The 18,285-nt window shown below is 45.1% G+C and overlaps 1 protein-coding gene across 41 annotated transcripts in view; it reads right to left on the reverse strand.

Annotated features, from left to right (window-relative positions):
* The window catches only part of TCF7L2 (transcription factor 7 like 2), a 188,387-nt gene extending 177,323 nt beyond the window's left edge, over positions 1 to 11,064 (reverse strand). For all 41 annotated transcript variants that reach the window (XM_037803726.1, XM_037803722.1, XM_037803724.1 and 38 more), the window contains exons 1-3: positions 10,819 to 11,064; positions 10,471 to 10,537; positions 10,120 to 10,244 (exon numbers count right to left, since the gene is read on the reverse strand). In XM_037803726.1, coding sequence (XP_037659654.1) covers positions 10,120 to 10,244; positions 10,471 to 10,537; positions 10,819 to 11,007 — 381 coding nt within the window. In that variant the 5' untranslated portion in view covers positions 11,008 to 11,064. The remainder of the gene's footprint in view (positions 1 to 10,119; positions 10,245 to 10,470; positions 10,538 to 10,818) is intronic.
* Positions 11,065 to 18,285: the final 7,221 nt, after the last annotated feature.

Below are 18,285 nucleotides of genomic sequence, written 5' to 3' on the forward strand. Positions count from 1 at the left end.
TCTTGCAGAGAGGAGGGTTCTCCTTGTAAGCATAGAAGGCAACACTAACAACTCGTCCCTCTTGTCAGCTGGTTTTATTCACTTCTTTTCCAAGTGCCTGATTCAGAGCTTAACGGAAACTTGTCCAAACTTTTCTTCCCACAAACCCTGTGGAGCCCTAGGCAATCCGTTCTCAGAGTAACCACAGGAATCTTATATTGTCAATTAAAATGGAATGGACACCTGATAACTAAAAATATGTCATGGAAAAAAATTCATATAATCACAGTCTTATGAATAAATTAATGAAACCGTGGCCAATCCAAATTCAATTTTCACTTGTCCAGTACCATTCTTAATCCTTATATTCATCACCCACCACCTAAACACCACCACAACCCCGGAGAATGCTGCAATTAAAATAGTAAAAATGCAGCTGCAAGTTTCTTAAGAATCTGGCAGAGAAACCAACATACAGGACAAACTTAATGTAATCCACATGCGCGTGCACACACACACACACACACACACACACACACACCATTCTAACACCCCCAAGTAATGTAACTTCCCTCCTCCTCGGGTGTCCAGCAACACAAAAAAACCTCAACCAGCTCACAAACATACACAGCACAAGCTCATTCTGCATCTCAAGTCAGATCTTCACAATAATCTAACACAATAGATTTCCAAGCTAAACTTCTCCCAGCTACAGACACAAGGACTTAAAAGTTTCTTGTTTCTCCTTTGGATTTCCACCCCCTCTTTTCCCAAATATGCTTTACTAAAACACACACATTAACTGCTTTTTCCTTCCCTGTAAAACACAAAGAAGCCTTGTTCGTGATAGTCTAGCTTTCTAAGACAAAGATAAAATACAAAACAAGTACCCAATGAAAACTTGGCCCTCTACGCTGGAAAAATAACTAAAACCTCTCTAAAAAGCTATAAGGAAGGAGAGAGCAAGAGACGGTTGGCCTTTGGGTGAAGATATCCACAAAGCAGTAACAAATGAGCTCTGTGCATGACTATCTGAATTAAAGAAGTGGATGCCCACCTACCTCAAATCCCAAGAATGCTCTGCTCTGGTGACCTGGAGCCTCCTGGGCCCACGTCACTTCCTCCCAGCTCCTGCCTCCCAGCTCCTGTCGCAGCTGTGACTGAGGCGTGGGCCACACCTTCAACATGTTGCCTCCCTCCCCTGGGGTGTCCTGGAGAGGCACCACATGACAGCGCCAAGGCACTCTTAATTCCTTCCCGTGAAACACTCCCCAAAATTCAACCTTCCCTTCCTGGGTGCTTGTTTACAGGCGTCAAGCCCACCCACCCATTCTAGCAACCCCAGATGGCCAGGTCCACCTTGTTCAGAGGCCAGAATCACAAAGATCTGCCCGGCTCAGCACGGGCTTGCACAATTCTCCAGCATTTTAAAAACCAAAATATTGTGATTAACTGCCTCCCTTATTATCATTATCTTGATTTCTCTCATTTTATTTCTAATCACTATTATTAGCTCTGAATTGGATGCTCCAGATACAAGATGTTGGAGATATCTAGAGACGGGAAGTAGGGGAAATGGCTTTTTTTCCACCCACAGAAATCTCATCCCCAAAGGCAACTGAAAAATTTAAAACCCTATGTTGGTTTCCTTCCAACATGATGAGGATTAATTTTTAGGCCTATTCATTGCACTAAATTGGGAAGAGGTGGAGCAATTGCTTTATTTCTGGTTTTATGAATCACCTGGCTTTCTCTTTTATAAAAAATAAGAGATCCATTTCCTAAGAGGTTTGGGGGGTTTTTTGCTCCACTTTTGCCTCCACCCTGTAGCTACATCATGAGCCTCCTGAAGTCTAATTTCCATGTCATTAGCTTAAAAGACAGAATGCATTTTTAGCATATCTAAGACCTCTTCTTGGGCCATCAGTCATTTTTTGGGGCTGTGACAGCAACCCAAGACCTTTAGGTGCACAGGCCCCCAGTTCTATGTTGGGTGCCTCTTACATTTAATGGGAAATAAACTGTTGACCAGGCTTGGGTTTACTGCCTGCCTTTTTAAAAAAGTGCCAAAGGGGCCTGCCTCTGACTTCCACAGGAACGGCCAAACTTGCATCGACTAGTAGACTCGCCAATTTGAACATTCCTGTGGAGATCTAGACACGGGACATTTGCAGCATCCTAAAACAACAACTTCACAAAGGCATCTCCTTCTCTTTCCTGGCTTTCTCCTTCAGAAATTCTGCTGCAACAAAACGCATGCCTTTGGATTCAACAATTTCTCCCGCTGCCTCAATGTTCCATCAAATGTCTATTTACCCTCATTATTTTTTTTCTTTTCCTCAACCTGAAACCATCAGCTATGAGTCAGAGAACGATCATTAACTTTTTACAGCTTCCATACACATCCACCTACTCACATTTGGGGAAAGAAGTATTGACTTGCAACATTGCCTGAGACCAAAATCCTCTAAGAAGAAAAGGGGAAAAAATCGCTTCAAGAAAGTTGTATCTATAGGTCTACAGGGAAATGCTACATGCACTGTTTTTTTCCGCTTTGTGCTGCAATCTCTTGCAAAAAAAAAAAAAATGAAAAGTTGAGATTGAACTTGGTTATGGTGATGGGCAATTCTGGGTTTTGGTTTCTTGAGAAAAACTAGATGATTTTCTTTAAACATCAAAACATTTCATTATAAAGTTCATAAACTGTCTGGGGAAAAAATCAAGTGAATCAAGTCTCCTGCCCTTGTAACAAAACACATTTCTAGCACATAAAAACACGTGGGCTAAAGTGCTGGGACATGTTCCTAACAGCATTTTTCATTAAAAGTGGCTACACCAACACTCCTAAGATGATGTCCCATCATTACTCCACTTAGCAGTCACCAAGCTGCAATTCATAACGAATTAATTTGCATTAATGCGGGTTTTATGTCCTTCCCTGGGTATGCCATTGTGATTCAGGCTTCATAAAACTGACATGACAATAACATAGTGCCTTTTAAGTTCATTTTCCAAAACAAACCAACCCACCCAAAGACCCACACAATTCCTCTCAATTTTTTAAGCATTTTACTAATATAGTTAGTACATCATAATTGGCCCAGCATGCAGGAATCTAGTTATCTCCTCAGTAAATATTTATAGCATCACTCTTTACCATTCATTCTGCATTTTCTTAGAGAAGCTCACTGTAGCCTACATCTGCAATTCATTGACTTTACAATTTACCACGTTGGGATGGGAGAGGTCTTAGCTCCATTTGAATCACTACACAAATATGCAAGTGATTTATCGGTTTCAAACTGAAGACTGCAAGAGAAGGACTCCACTATTCCTGAATATACTTCTTCTGGCAGACCATGAACAATTACAGTTCGTACTAATTAAGCTCCGTAAATGTGCTGTGCCCTACTAATGCCTAGCAGACCTCAAATTTATTTTCATGATGCCAAACTTTAGCGAGCAATTTTAACTCCTTCGACGCTGATTCCACAACGTCCGTTCCTTCCCCTGTAGTCTGAACTGTTTGGGGCTACTTCCCGACAAAAAGAATAAAACAAAACGGGCTGAATTACCAGCCCGAAATCAGATGTGCCTAAGGAAGAAAAACCTATCATGGGAAAACCCAAGAACACGACGGCTGATAACCCGTTCAAAGATCCCGCAGCCCCATCTTTGCAATGAGCTGTTAAGGGATTCATATCTGTCCCTAAGGGCTAGTAAGTTTCTGCATTCCATTGATTAGAAAATAAAACCTTTCCACCTCGGTTTTTAAGTTGGGGTTGGACGGAGGAAAGGAGCTGGCCAGAAATGAGCAAGCCCTCTGCCCGCGCCTCGGCCGCTGCACAATTACCCACGGCCTCGGGATCCCACTTCCCACTTTACCGGGCAGGCAGTTGGTAATTCACACACTCCAAAGCACAACAGCACAGCCCACTTTTTAAAAAAAATAAATTAAAATTGGCAGGGTAATTGGCCTTCTCTCTCACATCAGGGAGTCTATCACAAATAATGGCCCATCCCGGCCCCCCACCCCCAAATGCTGACACAATAACTGATAGGAAACATCTTTTGCTAGAGAGCACATTAGAAACCGTCCTTGCTGAGCAAAGCAATCAAGTTTTTAAAAGCCCCCCCATTGGCATCCCCAACCCTCACAAGAAACTCCCATGTCCCAACTGCAATCAAGGCATTCATTTCCCCAAGCCCAAATCTTTGTCCTATCTTCTTATCCTTTTCTAATCTTTCTTAATCAAGCATTTATTCCACCTCCTCTGGCTTCTTTTCTGTGCCTTCCTCCCCAGATACCAGTACACTTTCCCCAAACAATGGGCCCTCCCATGCCCAGTGTAAACCTGGACTTTTTTTTATTTCTTTTAATCAACTCTCCTACCCCAACTCCCTCTTTTTTTAAACCCACAAGTTAAGCAGTACACTACGCAATGTGTGCATTTTCCCTTCCAGCTCAGTGGAACATCATATAAATTAAAGAGCAGTCTCCCATATCAGGTTTCCTTAAGTATTCTGGGAAATCTGCACAATAGAGGGAATGCAGTCTTAAAAAAAAAAAAAAAGAAAGAAAGGAAAAAGAAAAAGGAAGAGAAAAAAAAAAGGAAAAGGGGGGAACAACAGAAAGGGAAAAATATGCAAACACCTAGAGCAACTTTGCTTTTGAAATAAAGGCATTTGGCATTTTGAAAAAAAGGCAGAGGCCCCCGACGAATTTCCAACTCTGAAAGTCCTCTTTATAAATGTATACAACAATAGCCTAGAGGAAAAGTACAAGTCAGCTGCAAAGGAGGGGGTGTCTGTCTCAGTAAGCTCAGACTGTCAAGGTGGGGTTCAGAGAAGGCCCAGAGCAGCATTTGCGATGAGCTGCCCCCCCCCATCTCATTGCATATAATTAGTGAGAGAAATCTGAGCCACTGCCAGTGTCTGCGGACCTCGAATATTATAAGGCCAACGTGGCGTCAAATATCTTAACATTCATAAGTGTTACGGGCTGTAAATAAAGCCTGTGGATTTATGACCCAGGGGCTCTTGCCAGCAAAGGACTGGGGCACATTTCTTTCAGCAGACCTGTCGAGGTGCAAGTTTGCCTTTGGTTGTAAAATTAACCATTTCCTTCACAAATGTGCTCAATTATAAGTCAGGGTTTAAGATTTACTTACACATTTGCCAATACTCCCTCCCAGGAGAAACTCAGGCGCCCACATCACACACCCCTTTAAAAATACAAGCCTCAAGAATTCGATTCGCCCCTCCTTTACAAAACTTCTGAAATGTGTCACCTCAAAACAGTTATAAATGTGGTTAAAGATATTATCTAATTCCACTCACCAAGACTAAAAAGGTTACACCTACTTCCTTGGAAAGTGCTTATTTATTTGGCAACTCCGTGGTTTGGGGGGGGGGGGGTAGAAAAAAAAGAGTAAATCACTCCTTGCCTGAAATCTCTTCCCTTCCCCCAATATAATGTCATCTACTTCCTGTGCAGGGGAGCGCATCTGCTAAATCCAGGTTGTCTCATACTTAACTGCCAATAAACCAACTTCCACATAACTTCCAGACAGCTGGGGAAAAGGTCCTCAGAGCTTTAGTCATGGTCCAGAAACACCCATCCACACAAAAATTTGCAGCTGTCCTTTCTCTACAGTGCATTTTTAATGTGATTCAGGGGCCCCTGTTGTGAAACATCTGACAAAATGTAAAGTCCTCTCCGATACCTTCTAGTTTGCCCACTGCGCGTGTGTAAGAGAAGTTGCAACAGGATTTCTCATCCGAGAAATCCATACACTCTTTGCATGCACACAGGCACCTTGTGGGATGTAGAGGGCATTCCAAACCTGGAAGGACTTCCACTGCAAGCTTTAAAAGCACAGCCTCTGGTGCAACTATTAAAATGCTAGTTTTCTAAAGCAAATATTTTTTTTAGTGGCGTGCAGAACTGTAGTTATCCTGCGCTGCTAACAGAACGGCATTCTTGTACTGCAAGCCCCCGGAAACGTTCCTGTAACTTTTTCACAGCTTGCTAAGAAACAGAAAGCTGACCAGCTTCCAGCAGTGACTCTAAACAGAATCCATATCAGTAAAATTAAAAATCAAGGCAGAAAAACTCCCAGCAAAACGGGGATTGTTTTCCTGGAAATCTTTTCTCCATCAGAGATAGGGGGCATCAGTCAAAGCTGCTTCCCTCAAGCAGTCAAAAGTTTCCAGAAACACTTCTTCCAGATAAGTACTTCAGACTCCCAACTGCCTGTTTGTTTCTGATGTTTCAGAAAGCTTGAATATCAACAAACTGCAAAGCACAGGCATATACAATTTCTAATCACTAAAATACAACTTATTGGGTGAATGCTGAACCCATAATCCATACTGCAGACATTAAACCCCAACCTATAAAGATTAGCAAGGAATTAATACTGTTGCACTGCGACTGAAATCTAAACATGCTGCTCCCCATAAATATTTCTGAAGGAGATGAAAAACAATTAACATAAATACCAAAGAAGGGCAAGAACACCTGTTCTTTTTCAGGGCGATAAGCATTTTATTGTTCTCTATTTAAAATGTAATGACCTGTGTAATTACAGTAATATTACATTGTTATGTAGGGGCTTGGAATGTCACACTCTGAAAAGTGTTGTCAAAACAATCAGGGGTGAGGGTGGGGGGTGGGAGAACAACATGGAAGGACCACCATTAACCCTTCACACTCCAAGGGCTAAATCTTTTGTCATAGAGGATTATATTGTTTGAGTCAGGAGAAAACATCCATTTTTCACAAGCCCAAAAAGAAAAGTTGCCTGGCTAAATAAAACCCCCTATGAATAGGCCCTCTTGGGTTTTCTTAAAATGCTGAATTCCAAGTTCAAAAATGAACTCAAGATGCTGCTTATTTATTTGTTCAACCCAGTAGCAAATAGCTCAGTTGGAAAGCAAATAACTTGGATAAAAGAAGATGCAAGAGCTCTAATAATCAAATGCTTAAAAAAAAAGTCCAAACCTATCTGGAACTTCAACCACCATATTCCTATGTCTGGTTTGGCAGGGGGGAAAAAGAAACATAAAACTACTTTGTCCTGTCAACTTTAATATGGTAATAGTATTCTTATCTTTTAGTATTCAAATGTTATCAAAATTCTAATATTTGCAGTTCTATCACTTCCCCTCTCTGTAACTAGATCTCTTTTTAATGCATTTTTGTATTGGAATCTGTCTCCTTAAAAGCCGTTCCTATTACTGTATCAAAGTCTAAATTAATGTTATACAGAAATCTTTGTCGTTTAAAACAGAATTATTACTATCATGCTTTCTTTATGGCACCTTCAGCAATTAAAGCATTATTCTTGTGATAATGTCTTATTCATCGGAAGCCGATTTAAGAATACTCCCTCAATTCTTTACATTCTTAAAATGAAAAGCAGAAACCAGGGTTTGAAAGAAAGCAGCTGCTTACAGGTATGCTCACGAGCAACAGAATTATGTAGTTAAAAAAAAAAAAAAAAACACCACCATCAAGAAGGAAAGAGACAAGAATAAAGCATACAGCTAATCTGTCTTTTCAACCTTGCCCTCAAAACACAGTCGGTAAAGCACTAAGAATTTCGGACGGACACGGAAAGACTGCTCTCTTGCCTATAGATTCCTTCGGCAGCTGTATCAAATCCAGAATTGCAAGCTGGCCCTCCAATCGAAGACATCAGGAGTGACTCGTACAACAGCTATGGCCCTCATTTCCATTGCTCTAAATAAATAACTTTAATTTGGGAGCACATAACCTAACCCAGGTAACAGACAGTAAGAAGGAAGGGGCAGTGTACACAAGATGTCTGTAGCTGTTTGACATGCAAATACTAAAACTGCCTACTGAGTTCAGAAATGTCTTCTCAGACTCAATCTGATGTCACAGCAAAAGGCCACCCGCTATGTCCACAATTAAATAACTAGACACTGTCTATTCCTATAATGCCCACAATGGGAATCGATCGTTGGGAGCCTTCCTTTTCACACCGGGAAATCATTTATTTGCCTTTAACAATGTCCCTGTTTCCTAATTACAGCAAAACACAACTGCTCAAGTTTTAGGAGACAGTATGGCAAGGTTGCAAGTGGTCACAGACTGGGAGTTTTGAAGAGAGTCAAGAAAGCCAGCAAACCTACCATCAAAGCTCAATGTTCAGATGGCCAAGTGGATTTTAAAATACCAGGGAGGCTTCCATTTATAGGGGGAGGAGGGGAGAAGAGTAAGAAAGACTCAAAAGTTACTTGGGAATATTACTTGCTTGGGTTTGTCAGTACACAATCCCTCCGATTCTAAGCAGAATGCTCCCGGTTTAAGATGCCCACAAGCTCCCAAGGCAAATACAAAGTAGCCGTACTGTTTTCCCTACAGCTGCAACCCCACGGCCTGGCCCCTGCAGCCTGAAAGAGCTGGCCCTGCAGGAGAAGGTCGGGCTCAAATGCTCTTCCAGCTTCCCAAGCATGCAAAAGCCGGAACGCAGGGCAGGGAGGAGGAGGGGGGGGGCGGTAATTATTTCTCTTTCCTAGCCATAAAAAATGACCGGCCTCGCATGCCCTTGCCATTCTGCCAGGACCCAAAAAACAAGTCAAACCTGATAGTTAATATTTTAATGCTTTAAAACACTTGTAGATCTGATCGACTCTCGACCGGCAAGCCCTCGGCCATTAAAACCGATTCCACTGCCGCTGAACAGTGGGTGCATTATTTCAAATCGCTATCTCGAGTTACCGAAAAAGAAAAAACAAAAGTAGCCTATGTAAATAAGGGGCAGGGGGACCAAACTAGAGAAGGTGCAAAATGACAGTACCGGGAAGCCGGACACAAAAGCGACTTGGCGTTTAGAGTCATAATGCAGACTTTTTTAGAAGAGGTTGGGATGGGGGATGGGGGTTCAGGGAGAAGGCAGAGGGCACAGGCCGATGAGGGGACTGAGTGAGCCTTATTAACAAATGTCAGGGGTGGGCGCGGGGACCCAAGAAGCAGGAAACCAACAGAGCCTGATGCCCTGCGCTGTGCTGGGGTCCCCAAAGTTGGGCAGCTGACGATCAGCAGGCCACTCTCTTGAAGCAGAGGCGCCCCTGCCCTCCCTCACTCCCTGCAGCCCTTGGGACCTCACACCCCGGCCTCTGGCCCCCCAGAGCCCACTGAGGGCCTCCTTGGTAACTGAAAGACACAAACTCCCAAGGCACCAAAATTCCCTAGAAATACATTAACTCCTCTCGGAAGAGGCCTCCCAGCTACATACAAACCAAGAACCCGAGCCACAAAGGCCTGCCACTCCGCAAAGGCCGGCCGCCCAGCACCGCCCGGGAGAGCCCTCAGCCAGCGCGCTGGGCAGCCGAGCCCGCCACGGCGCCCACGGACGCTCACGGCCCTGCGGTACTGCCGAAAGAAAGGAAGCCCAGGGTCCCCAAGTTTGCGTGGGACCAGTCTGGGAAAGTGTGACCCTCCAGGGAAGGAGGGCCTAGAGCCAGTGATCGCAACTAAAAGACTAAATAAATAACCGCTTGAAAAGGAATGCCAAGGCTCCTCTCCAGTGCCCCAGGCTCTGCGCACTCGCTACTTCTCCAGTCCAACGCCTGGAGGAAAACCCACTGTCTACTCCGCGCTGCGGCCGCAGCCCAGTCACTCGGTCCCCGGCAGCGGCAGCCAAAGGGTTAACCCGAGAAAGCCCAAAACGCCAGAGAAGAAGGAAGGAAGAGAAAGAGAGAGGGAGAGAGGGAAAAGAAAGGGCCACACAGTCATCTTCCCAGGGTGAAGAAACAAACACCACCACCAAGGGGGGAGGCGGGAATCAGAGCGCAAAAAAAGTTCTTGATTTCCCCCCCCACCCGCCCCGAACAAAGTCCTGCTTGGAAAGAAAGGTCTCGAGGCAGCAAACTGAAAGCAAGAACATGGCGAAGTGCAAACAAATCCAGTCCACAAAAGGCAGAAAAGTTTGGAGAGTTTCGGGCTGCCTGGGCCACGAGCGGGGGAAGGGAGGGGAGGGGGAGGGAGGAGGGCGGAGAGGGGAGGGGAGGGGAGGGGAGGGGGCAGGGCAGGGGCCGCGTGCGGGGACCAGCAGCGCGGGCGAGCGGGCGAGCGGGCGGGCGGGGGTCGGGTGCGGAGGCACTTACGGTTCGGGCGGTGGGCGAGAGCGATCCGTTGGGGAGGTAGGGGCTCGTCAGGTCGGGGATCATGATGAAGGGGTAGCCGGGATACGGTGGCCCCTTAAAGAGCCCTCCATCTTGCCTCTTGGCCGCTAACATGGCGGGGCAGCGAGGGGACCGAGGCGGCCGCGCGGAGCGGGAGAGAGCAAGGAGAAACTTTTTAGAAAGTGCCCAAAGTGGCGGGGCGCCCCGGGCAGGCCGGCGCACGGCCCGGCCGAGCGGGGCGCAGAGCCCGAGCGCGCGGGGCGGCCGGCCCGGGGCGGGGGGTGGGGGGGGGTGCAGCTCCGGGAGGATCGGGGGTGCGCGGGGCGTACTCACCTTCTTCCAAACTTTCCCGGGATTTATCTCGGAAACTTTCGGAGCGAGGCGGAGGCCGTCTTTCCGCCTTCCCGGAGGGGTGGCGGTGAGGAGGACGAGGGGCAAACGCCACGCAGACGGGGGAGCAGGGAGGGGGTGATATCCAACGGGGTAGGGGGATTAGGGGGAGAGAAAAACAGGGTTACAAGTTTTTGCAATGGAGGCACCGCACGCACACGCCGCCCGCCGGGCCCCGGGCGCCTCGGGCGCCCCGCCGCCGCCCCCAAGCCCCGATTTCTCCCTTTAAGCATCGTTTGCCAAGCCCAGAAAATAGGTAAAAACCCCACCAGCCCGAGAGGCTTTTCCTACCTCGGAATCAGAGGAGCTGTTTTGATTCGTTTCTGATTCATTGACTAGAGACGATTTGACATCAGCTAAATCCCTCTCTGCCGAAGAGTTTTCGGAGCTCTTCTCCTCCTGCTCGCCCTCGTCTTTGAAGGAAATCAGTTCGTCGTTGGCGCCTAGGTCATCTCCTCCACCGCCGTTCAGCTGCGGCATTTTTTTTCACCCACCAGAAGCAATTTTGGAAGAAAAATAAAGGAGGACGAATCGCCAAAAAAAAAAAAAAAAACAAAAAAGTTTTGCCCCCCCCCAAAAAAAAATTGCAAGAAAAAGACGAGTCCAAGGTGAACTTTTTTTCTGCTTTGGGGTCTTTGGGGTCTCCTGGGGAGGGGAAGAGAGGGAGGAGGGGAGGGGAAGGGGGGGGAGATCTTCTGCACGCTTGAGTTTGGGTTTCTTTTTTCTCTCGTTCCCAAGGATCCGATCAATGTACAAAAAAATAATAAATAAAAAAGGGGGGGTAAAAAAAAACACACCAACAACAACAAGAAGTCAGATATAAAGAGCGAAGGGGGGGGAAGCCGAAGATACAGGAGGAGCTCGTGCCGCTCGGATTTGAGTGAGTTGAAGTTAGACTGAGAGCTTTTCAGTTCAAAGGCGGCGCTGATTGACAGATAGAAAAAGGGGGATCGAAATCCGGAGGAACGGAGTAGTCTGGGAGCGGAGATTATTGACAGGGCGAGAGGAACACACTCGCCTTAATGAGATGCCGGGGGGCGGGGCCGCCCGGGTGACGTGTGCATAAATAAACAGCCGGGGTGGGCGGGGCGGGGGCGGCTAACAATGATCCTTTCGGGCGCCGGGAGAGGAGGAGGGAGGGGGGAGAGGAGGAGGGAGGAGTGTGCAGGGGGCGTAGGCCTGCGCCGAGTGTGTGCAAGGCCCGGAGACTTGGGGAGGGGGCGGGGGTAAAGGGACTCCTCCGGGAGGGGGCGGTTTCAGAAAGACAATGCGGAGTGGGAGAGGAGGGGAAGGGGGTGGCGACCAAGTCAGGAATCCGAGCCCGGGAAGGCGGAAGAAAAGCCCACTTGGGGAGCGGGAATGGAGAGAGGCCCAGAAAAAGTGCACTTTAGAAACATTAGAAATAAGTCTAAGTAAAGGGGAAAGGAGGGGAGTGTTATGGGTGAGAGGGGGGGAGGGTGCTCAGTGGTTAATCCATCAGTAAAATTAGCCACCCTTGGGCAGGATGTAAAAGAAATGGTCAGAAAGAAAGATCAACCCTCCGGGTGGAGGATCTGGCCAAAGTTCCTGGTCCTCTACAGTAAAAGAAACTTAACCCACGAGGTCTCCCCTCTTTTTTTGTTTATTAATAGTGAATCTTTTCATCAAATGTTAAGTCCCACTAGAATAAATATGCCAAGGTGACTTTTTATCCAAAAAAAAAAAAAAAATGGTTAGGGCCATGAAAAATATCCTTAAGGAAAAATGCAAGATTGTTTTAATGTGGAGTGGTGTTGGTGTGTACGTTTAACTGACGTGGGAGGTGGTAGGAAATGAGCTGGAATTCAAAGTCCTTTCTGACTTGGAGGTGAAAAGTTTGGGCGTTAACACTGCCAGGGAAAATAAAACTGAAAGTTCCCCAACCCCTGCGATCAGTGGAACCAGTTTTTTTTTAAGGGGATCTGAAATGAAATCCCCAAGGACTGATGAGGGTGCCTCTGGCAGGAAATTGCTAAGCAAGCCGATGCTTCCAGACCTCAGCCATGAGATGGAGAACCTGGGGTTTGAGGCAGGTATTTTCTTGTTTTTTTAGGCACTCACCGGGTTGCAAATCGATTTGCTACAAAATGGAGAATGGAATTGTGTTAAAGGGGGAATGGTGTGGATCCCAAAAGACATTTGTTCCTGGATGGTGGAGCAAGAACATTCATTTTCTCATAAATACCCGATAAAAAGTCGACCGAAAACTACCACCTGAAAAGGGGACAAAAAGAACCAGAAAACCAAAATCAATAGGAGTTAGCAAATTGTCTGTTAGGAGTAGGGAGTCCATGATGTACTAAATTATCCCTTCCTCCCTAAAAGAGCTCACCTGCTCCTCAGCTGGCCCTTCAGTGCCTAAGGTTTCCAAAGGAAACCATGTAATATTTAGAGAGTTTGGGCTTTCAACAAAACAGTTTTATAAGCTAAAGGTCTCAGAAAGAAGACTACTAAAAATAGTGATACCAAGATTGACAAGGCCAACGAATTCCCCTGCACTGGAGAAAATTCACAACCACATTTGCACACTAAAGAGTAAGATGCAGGCAAAATAAAAATTGGGGGGGGGGGGTTTACAGAGGAGAACCACTGTAACTCCCAAGTTTAATATTAATCGGAAAATCAGAAGTAGAGTGAGAAGGAGCCTGAGAAGAAGTAAAACAAATGTGTACATTTAATCAGACAGGATTGCATAGGATACAAAGCACGAGGCTAATTAGTCTCAGCAGGTAGGACTAACCTTCAGACTTCATAAATAAATAAGGCCAGGCGCAGTGTCTAAGAGGGAGTGTGAAGACAGAAAGGGGGTTATTTCAAGACACCAAGAAAAAACATGAAGAATGAAATACTTCATTGTTAAATCCATGTCCAAATGGATTTAACAGTTTCCTTTTTTAGGTCTTTTGACTTAGTTTCTTTTAGATTTACGCTTTTAGTGAAATGGCCATAGCTTTACACGTTTGCTAATTGTCACCTGTATACTTGGTGTGCCTGAGTCTGTCTATGTAGAGTGTAGACTTTCCTAAGACCAGTTTTAAGGGCTTATTAAAGTAGAACAGATTTATAGTAACTCAATTTTATGGCAATTTCTTTGTCCTGTGTGGTGGTGAGTTTTGTTTTTATTTATTTTTTTAATCTAACCCTGATCTGAAATTGGATAATGAGGACTTCTGTGTCCTTTGTGGGACTACCTGTATAATAAAAGCTCATAAACAAACTGAATTGAAACTTTAAAAAAGTGTATTTATTGTTTTTAATGTCCTGGCCTGCATTTTTATCATATGTCAGTACTGAGGCCTTGCTTCTGATGGTTAATAACCTCATCCATTTTGACACATCCAAAGGGAACTCTTGAATCTTTCCTTCTTTAAATGTCTGATTTAACTAAGTAATTAAAATTTATTCCATGGTAGCACGTGTGCCACATTTAATGTCTGCTTCAGCGCCATAAAAAGGCTAGGAGAGTCCAGTAAGCTCGCAGAGGGCCAGTAACCCCCGAGTCCCTGGAAGTAATGCCCGGATGCAAGACAGGGGATGTGTGGAATTTCAGTTGGCAAGAAGCTAAGTAACACAATATTCAGGGAAAAAAAAGTCAAGCTGGCCCACTATGTTGACACGTAATTTATAGATTTGGTGTGAAATTTTAAACAACAGGTGGCTTGTGTCCAGGTGTTGAAGCAACTCTCTCTCTCGATGCTGATGCATCCTGATTTATAGGCCCAAAAGTTCTGCCAAAATAGCAGGAATCCTAAAATCATAGGGAGGAAACCAAACCAGTTCTGACTTTGGCCTGAGCCAAGGGATTCTGTCACTGTGGTCTGTGCTTGTTGGGGGGCAGGGGGCAGAATGAGGGAGGAGCTGTGACCTGTTTCTTAGAGCCCATTCCTGGGGCCAGTCCAGGTCCTGAACTGCAAGTCGACTGTCCCTTGTTTTATCCTCTCCTCCTCATCCACTGACCTGCTTCATTCACTTCTTTGTTCCTTCCTCTCCTGCGGCCTTCCTTCTATTAAACTCTTCCCTGTGGACGTATGTTGACATTAGTTCCCAGAGGTACGTCCATGTTCAACCCTAATGGTCCGTGTGAAAAGGAAGGTACAGTCTTCTTTCAAACATTGGTGCCCCATGGGACAGGTATATCAGAGTGGTAGGTGCCCAGTGAAATATGGACCTGTGCCTGATTGGAACTGTGGAAGTTAGCAGGCCATACGTCACTTTTCCTGTGGTCCCTTTGACCTGTCTCACCTGGCTGTTGGGCTGGATATTTTCTTGGGTCCTTTTTAACATTCAGAGAGTCCGTAAGTCCATAGTTTCACCCCACACTCCAATTATGTGAAGAAGTTCACTAGCAAAGGGGACCAATGACATTGGAAGCTTGTCTTTGGAATTTAGGAAAAACAAGGGTAGTCTGCTCACATTCACCAGAGTAGGGAATACATGTTGACAACCATATTCAGTTCCCCCAACTGCTCAGCAAGATTCTACTCAGTTACCCTTGACAGTGATATGTACATGTGTGCATGAGTGCGTATGTGTTCCTGTGTTCCTGTGTGATTTTTCTTTCTTTTTCTTTAAAGACAAGAACTCCAAGATGGATGATCTGTTATCCACTGTATTGGGCTTATCTAAGCAGGGAGTGTGCTGACTGAGGGAAGCCAGAAAAAAAAAAAAAAAAAATTCTGAAAATATAAGGAAGCTATAAAATGGGGACATATTTAGAAGCCAAAATCTTGATTCCATTGTGAGATTTTCTGTTTGCTTTTCATTCCACGTGGGTGGTGGTTCCTTATTCGGACCTTTAGGAAAGCAACTCCCTTAGACAACACAGGAACATCGAAAATTGGGCACACAAGAGTTTTCCAATTAGCTGGAAGAAGGGGTAGGTAAAATGGGCCCCACTTCACAAGTATCCTTTTTTGTTTTCCCCAAGAGTTCTATCAAGGGACTTGGGAAGACATCCACCCTCCTCTTGAAACCCTGAGGTAGGCTGCTCTGTTCTGGCATTTTTCAAAAGTGCCTGGTTTGTTCCCCTTGCTTCAACTAATAACAGGTCGGGGAAATCAACTGAGGATAATGCCTGTTGATTCAAGGGTTAATGGGTAGATGTTTGCATTTGTACAGGGTGTCTGCACCCCCCTTCATATGCGCTGATCACTGCCACTACAGACATCTGTGACAGAAGCAGCTTTCCGAAAGACATTAGTCCCCTTAAATAGACCTTTCTTATTGACAAGATGTCTTTTAACCCTAATAGTAATGGAAGAAGGCCAATAAATGAAACATTTACTGCATAACTTGCCTTATTTTGGGGTGGTGTACAATTCCTTTCTAGCTGTCTCTAGAAGATGTTTTCAGCCTAATTTGCTCCCTGGAAATTTCGCTTGCTACAGTAATACGTCTATGACGTTTTATTGCCTGAAGCCAAGTCTGCATAAGAACTTTCTTAAGATATACTTATCCTAATGCCAGGCTACAGGAACTGGGCTGCTTTATGCTGAATTATTTGAGCTACCCTGATATACAGGGCAGAGACTTCCCCCTAGTCATTGCCATAGGGGAGGTCTAAATGTTTCTGAGAAGGGGAAAAAAGTCAGGGAAGAGGTAAAAAAAGTTTCATCTAGGTTGATTTGTAGAAGTCTTTAGAATTAATAATTGGGTGTGTATTTAACATATTTAATGCCTGAGGGTTTTTTCCCTTCCTTTAAAAAAAAAAAATAGCTTTGGTGACCCCATCCTTTATTATAGAGCATCCTTGCCTGCTTAAACCCATTGCTATGTTCTGAGATGTCATGGATACCAAAGCACTCAGCACCAAAACATGGGCACTTTAAATTGAAGCAGAGACGATGTCAGCCAGCATTGAGCAATCTCACAAGGTAGTTTATGTCTGTTCAAGGGACATAGCAGGTGAAATTTCAGGAGAGGACAATGGCATTGTTCCCCATGTAATTTATCTAGGTGTGGGCTGACACACCTGCATCTGGCCAAATGCATCATGGGATGGAAGAGGTGAAGGATCCAAGGAGATTCTCCAATCAAAAGTGTGAAGATTTCAGGTTTGGTTCCCCTAGGAATCCACAATTTTGAGCCCCAGTCTCTCTTAAGGAAGGACTAAATCTATGTTGATCAAATCACTTGAGACTGGGTTAGAATCCACTCCTCTCCCACCTCCCTTGCAAAAATCCCACTTGTTTCTGTACATTCCAGTGATTTTCATGGATTACATTTCCTAATGAAACATTCACTTGGACAGGGAAAGGGAAGAAGGTTAAACGAATGAGTTCTGAGTCCAGAGTTGGGCTTGCTGTATAGACAACAGCCTGGAGCACAGGGTTCAGCTACAACAGGAGGCTTTGTGTTGACTGTCATTTTGAGCAAACTGTTTCTTGATAGCCTAAGGGCACACTGTAAATACCTAGAGCTGGAAGGAAAGCATTAATCACTGTCTTAAAGGTTCCAGGATGCTGAGTGAGAGGTTGTAATGACCTGCAAACCCCATAAGCAGCCCAGATGCCTGTCCCAGAGAGCCCCCACTTATCTAGATGGTCTTTCTCTTTGCCTGGGTACCCAGACATGGAATCTTCCAAGCTTTCTAAAAGATGGCCTGAGGTTCCTGAGGGTCTGCTGACAGCATATAGAGGCAAGTTCCTTGTTCCCATCCCACAAAGGTCCTTGTTCCTACAGAAGCCTGATTCCTGGGTGGGGCAGATCCTGCAGAGGCCCCCCGAGTCCCAATCGCGCCCCCTTTCCTTTGGCACCAGTGTCCTCAGGGACTGGAGACCCTGTAAGTGATGGTGTCTGTGCACCTGCGAGATGCTCCTGACCCTACCAGGCCCTGCCACAACCCCCACCCACCCCCACACACACCCTCCATGGGCAAAAGAAATCTAACTGCAAGCCAGATTTCTTAGGGAAGATATTGATGTGTTTCAGCTGTTTCTTCTTTGAAGGAAACTCGCAGACCTTTCTGTACAAATGCATCTTTCTTCCTCCCTCCTCATTGGCTCACTCCCTTCCTTCCTTTCTTCCTCCCTCCTTCCCTCCCTTCCTCCCTTCCTTCTTCTTTCTTCTTTCCTTCCTTCCTTTTAAAATTTTTATTGTGGTAACATAATTACAACATGAAATTTCCCATTGTAACCACTTACAAGGATATAATTCAGTGGTATTAATTACTTTCGAACCACTATCCATGGCCAAAATTTTTACGTCACCACAAGCAGCAACTCTGTACCCATTAGGATTAACTCTCCTTCCCTCACCCCCACCCCTGGCCACCTGTTGTCTACTTTCTGGCTCTATGAATTTGCATATGTGAGATCGTACAATATTTGTTCTTTTGTGTCTGGCTTATTTCATTCAACATGATGTCTTCAAGGTTCATCCATTTTGTAGCATGTATCAGAGCTTCGTTCTTTTTATAGCTGAATAATATTCCACTGTATGGATACACCACATTTTTTTTTATCCATTCATCCATTAATGGAGACTTGGGTTGCTTCCACCTTTCAGCTATTTTGAATAATGCTACTATGAACACGGGTGTACAAATATCTGTTCAAGTCTCTGCTTTCATTTTGTGGGGTATATACCTAGAAGTGGTATTGCCAGATCATATGCTAGTTCTATACTTAACTTTCCTAAGAACCACCGGACTGTTTTCCACAGCAGTTGCACCATTTTACATTCCCTCTAACAGTATATGAGGATTTTTATTTCTCTGCATCCTCACTCTATTAGCCAGGG

The sequence above is a fragment of the Choloepus didactylus genome, chromosome 15 (assembly GCF_015220235.1).
Source record: "Choloepus didactylus isolate mChoDid1 chromosome 15, mChoDid1.pri, whole genome shotgun sequence".
Taxonomy (NCBI): domain Eukaryota; kingdom Metazoa; phylum Chordata; class Mammalia; order Pilosa; family Megalonychidae; genus Choloepus; species Choloepus didactylus.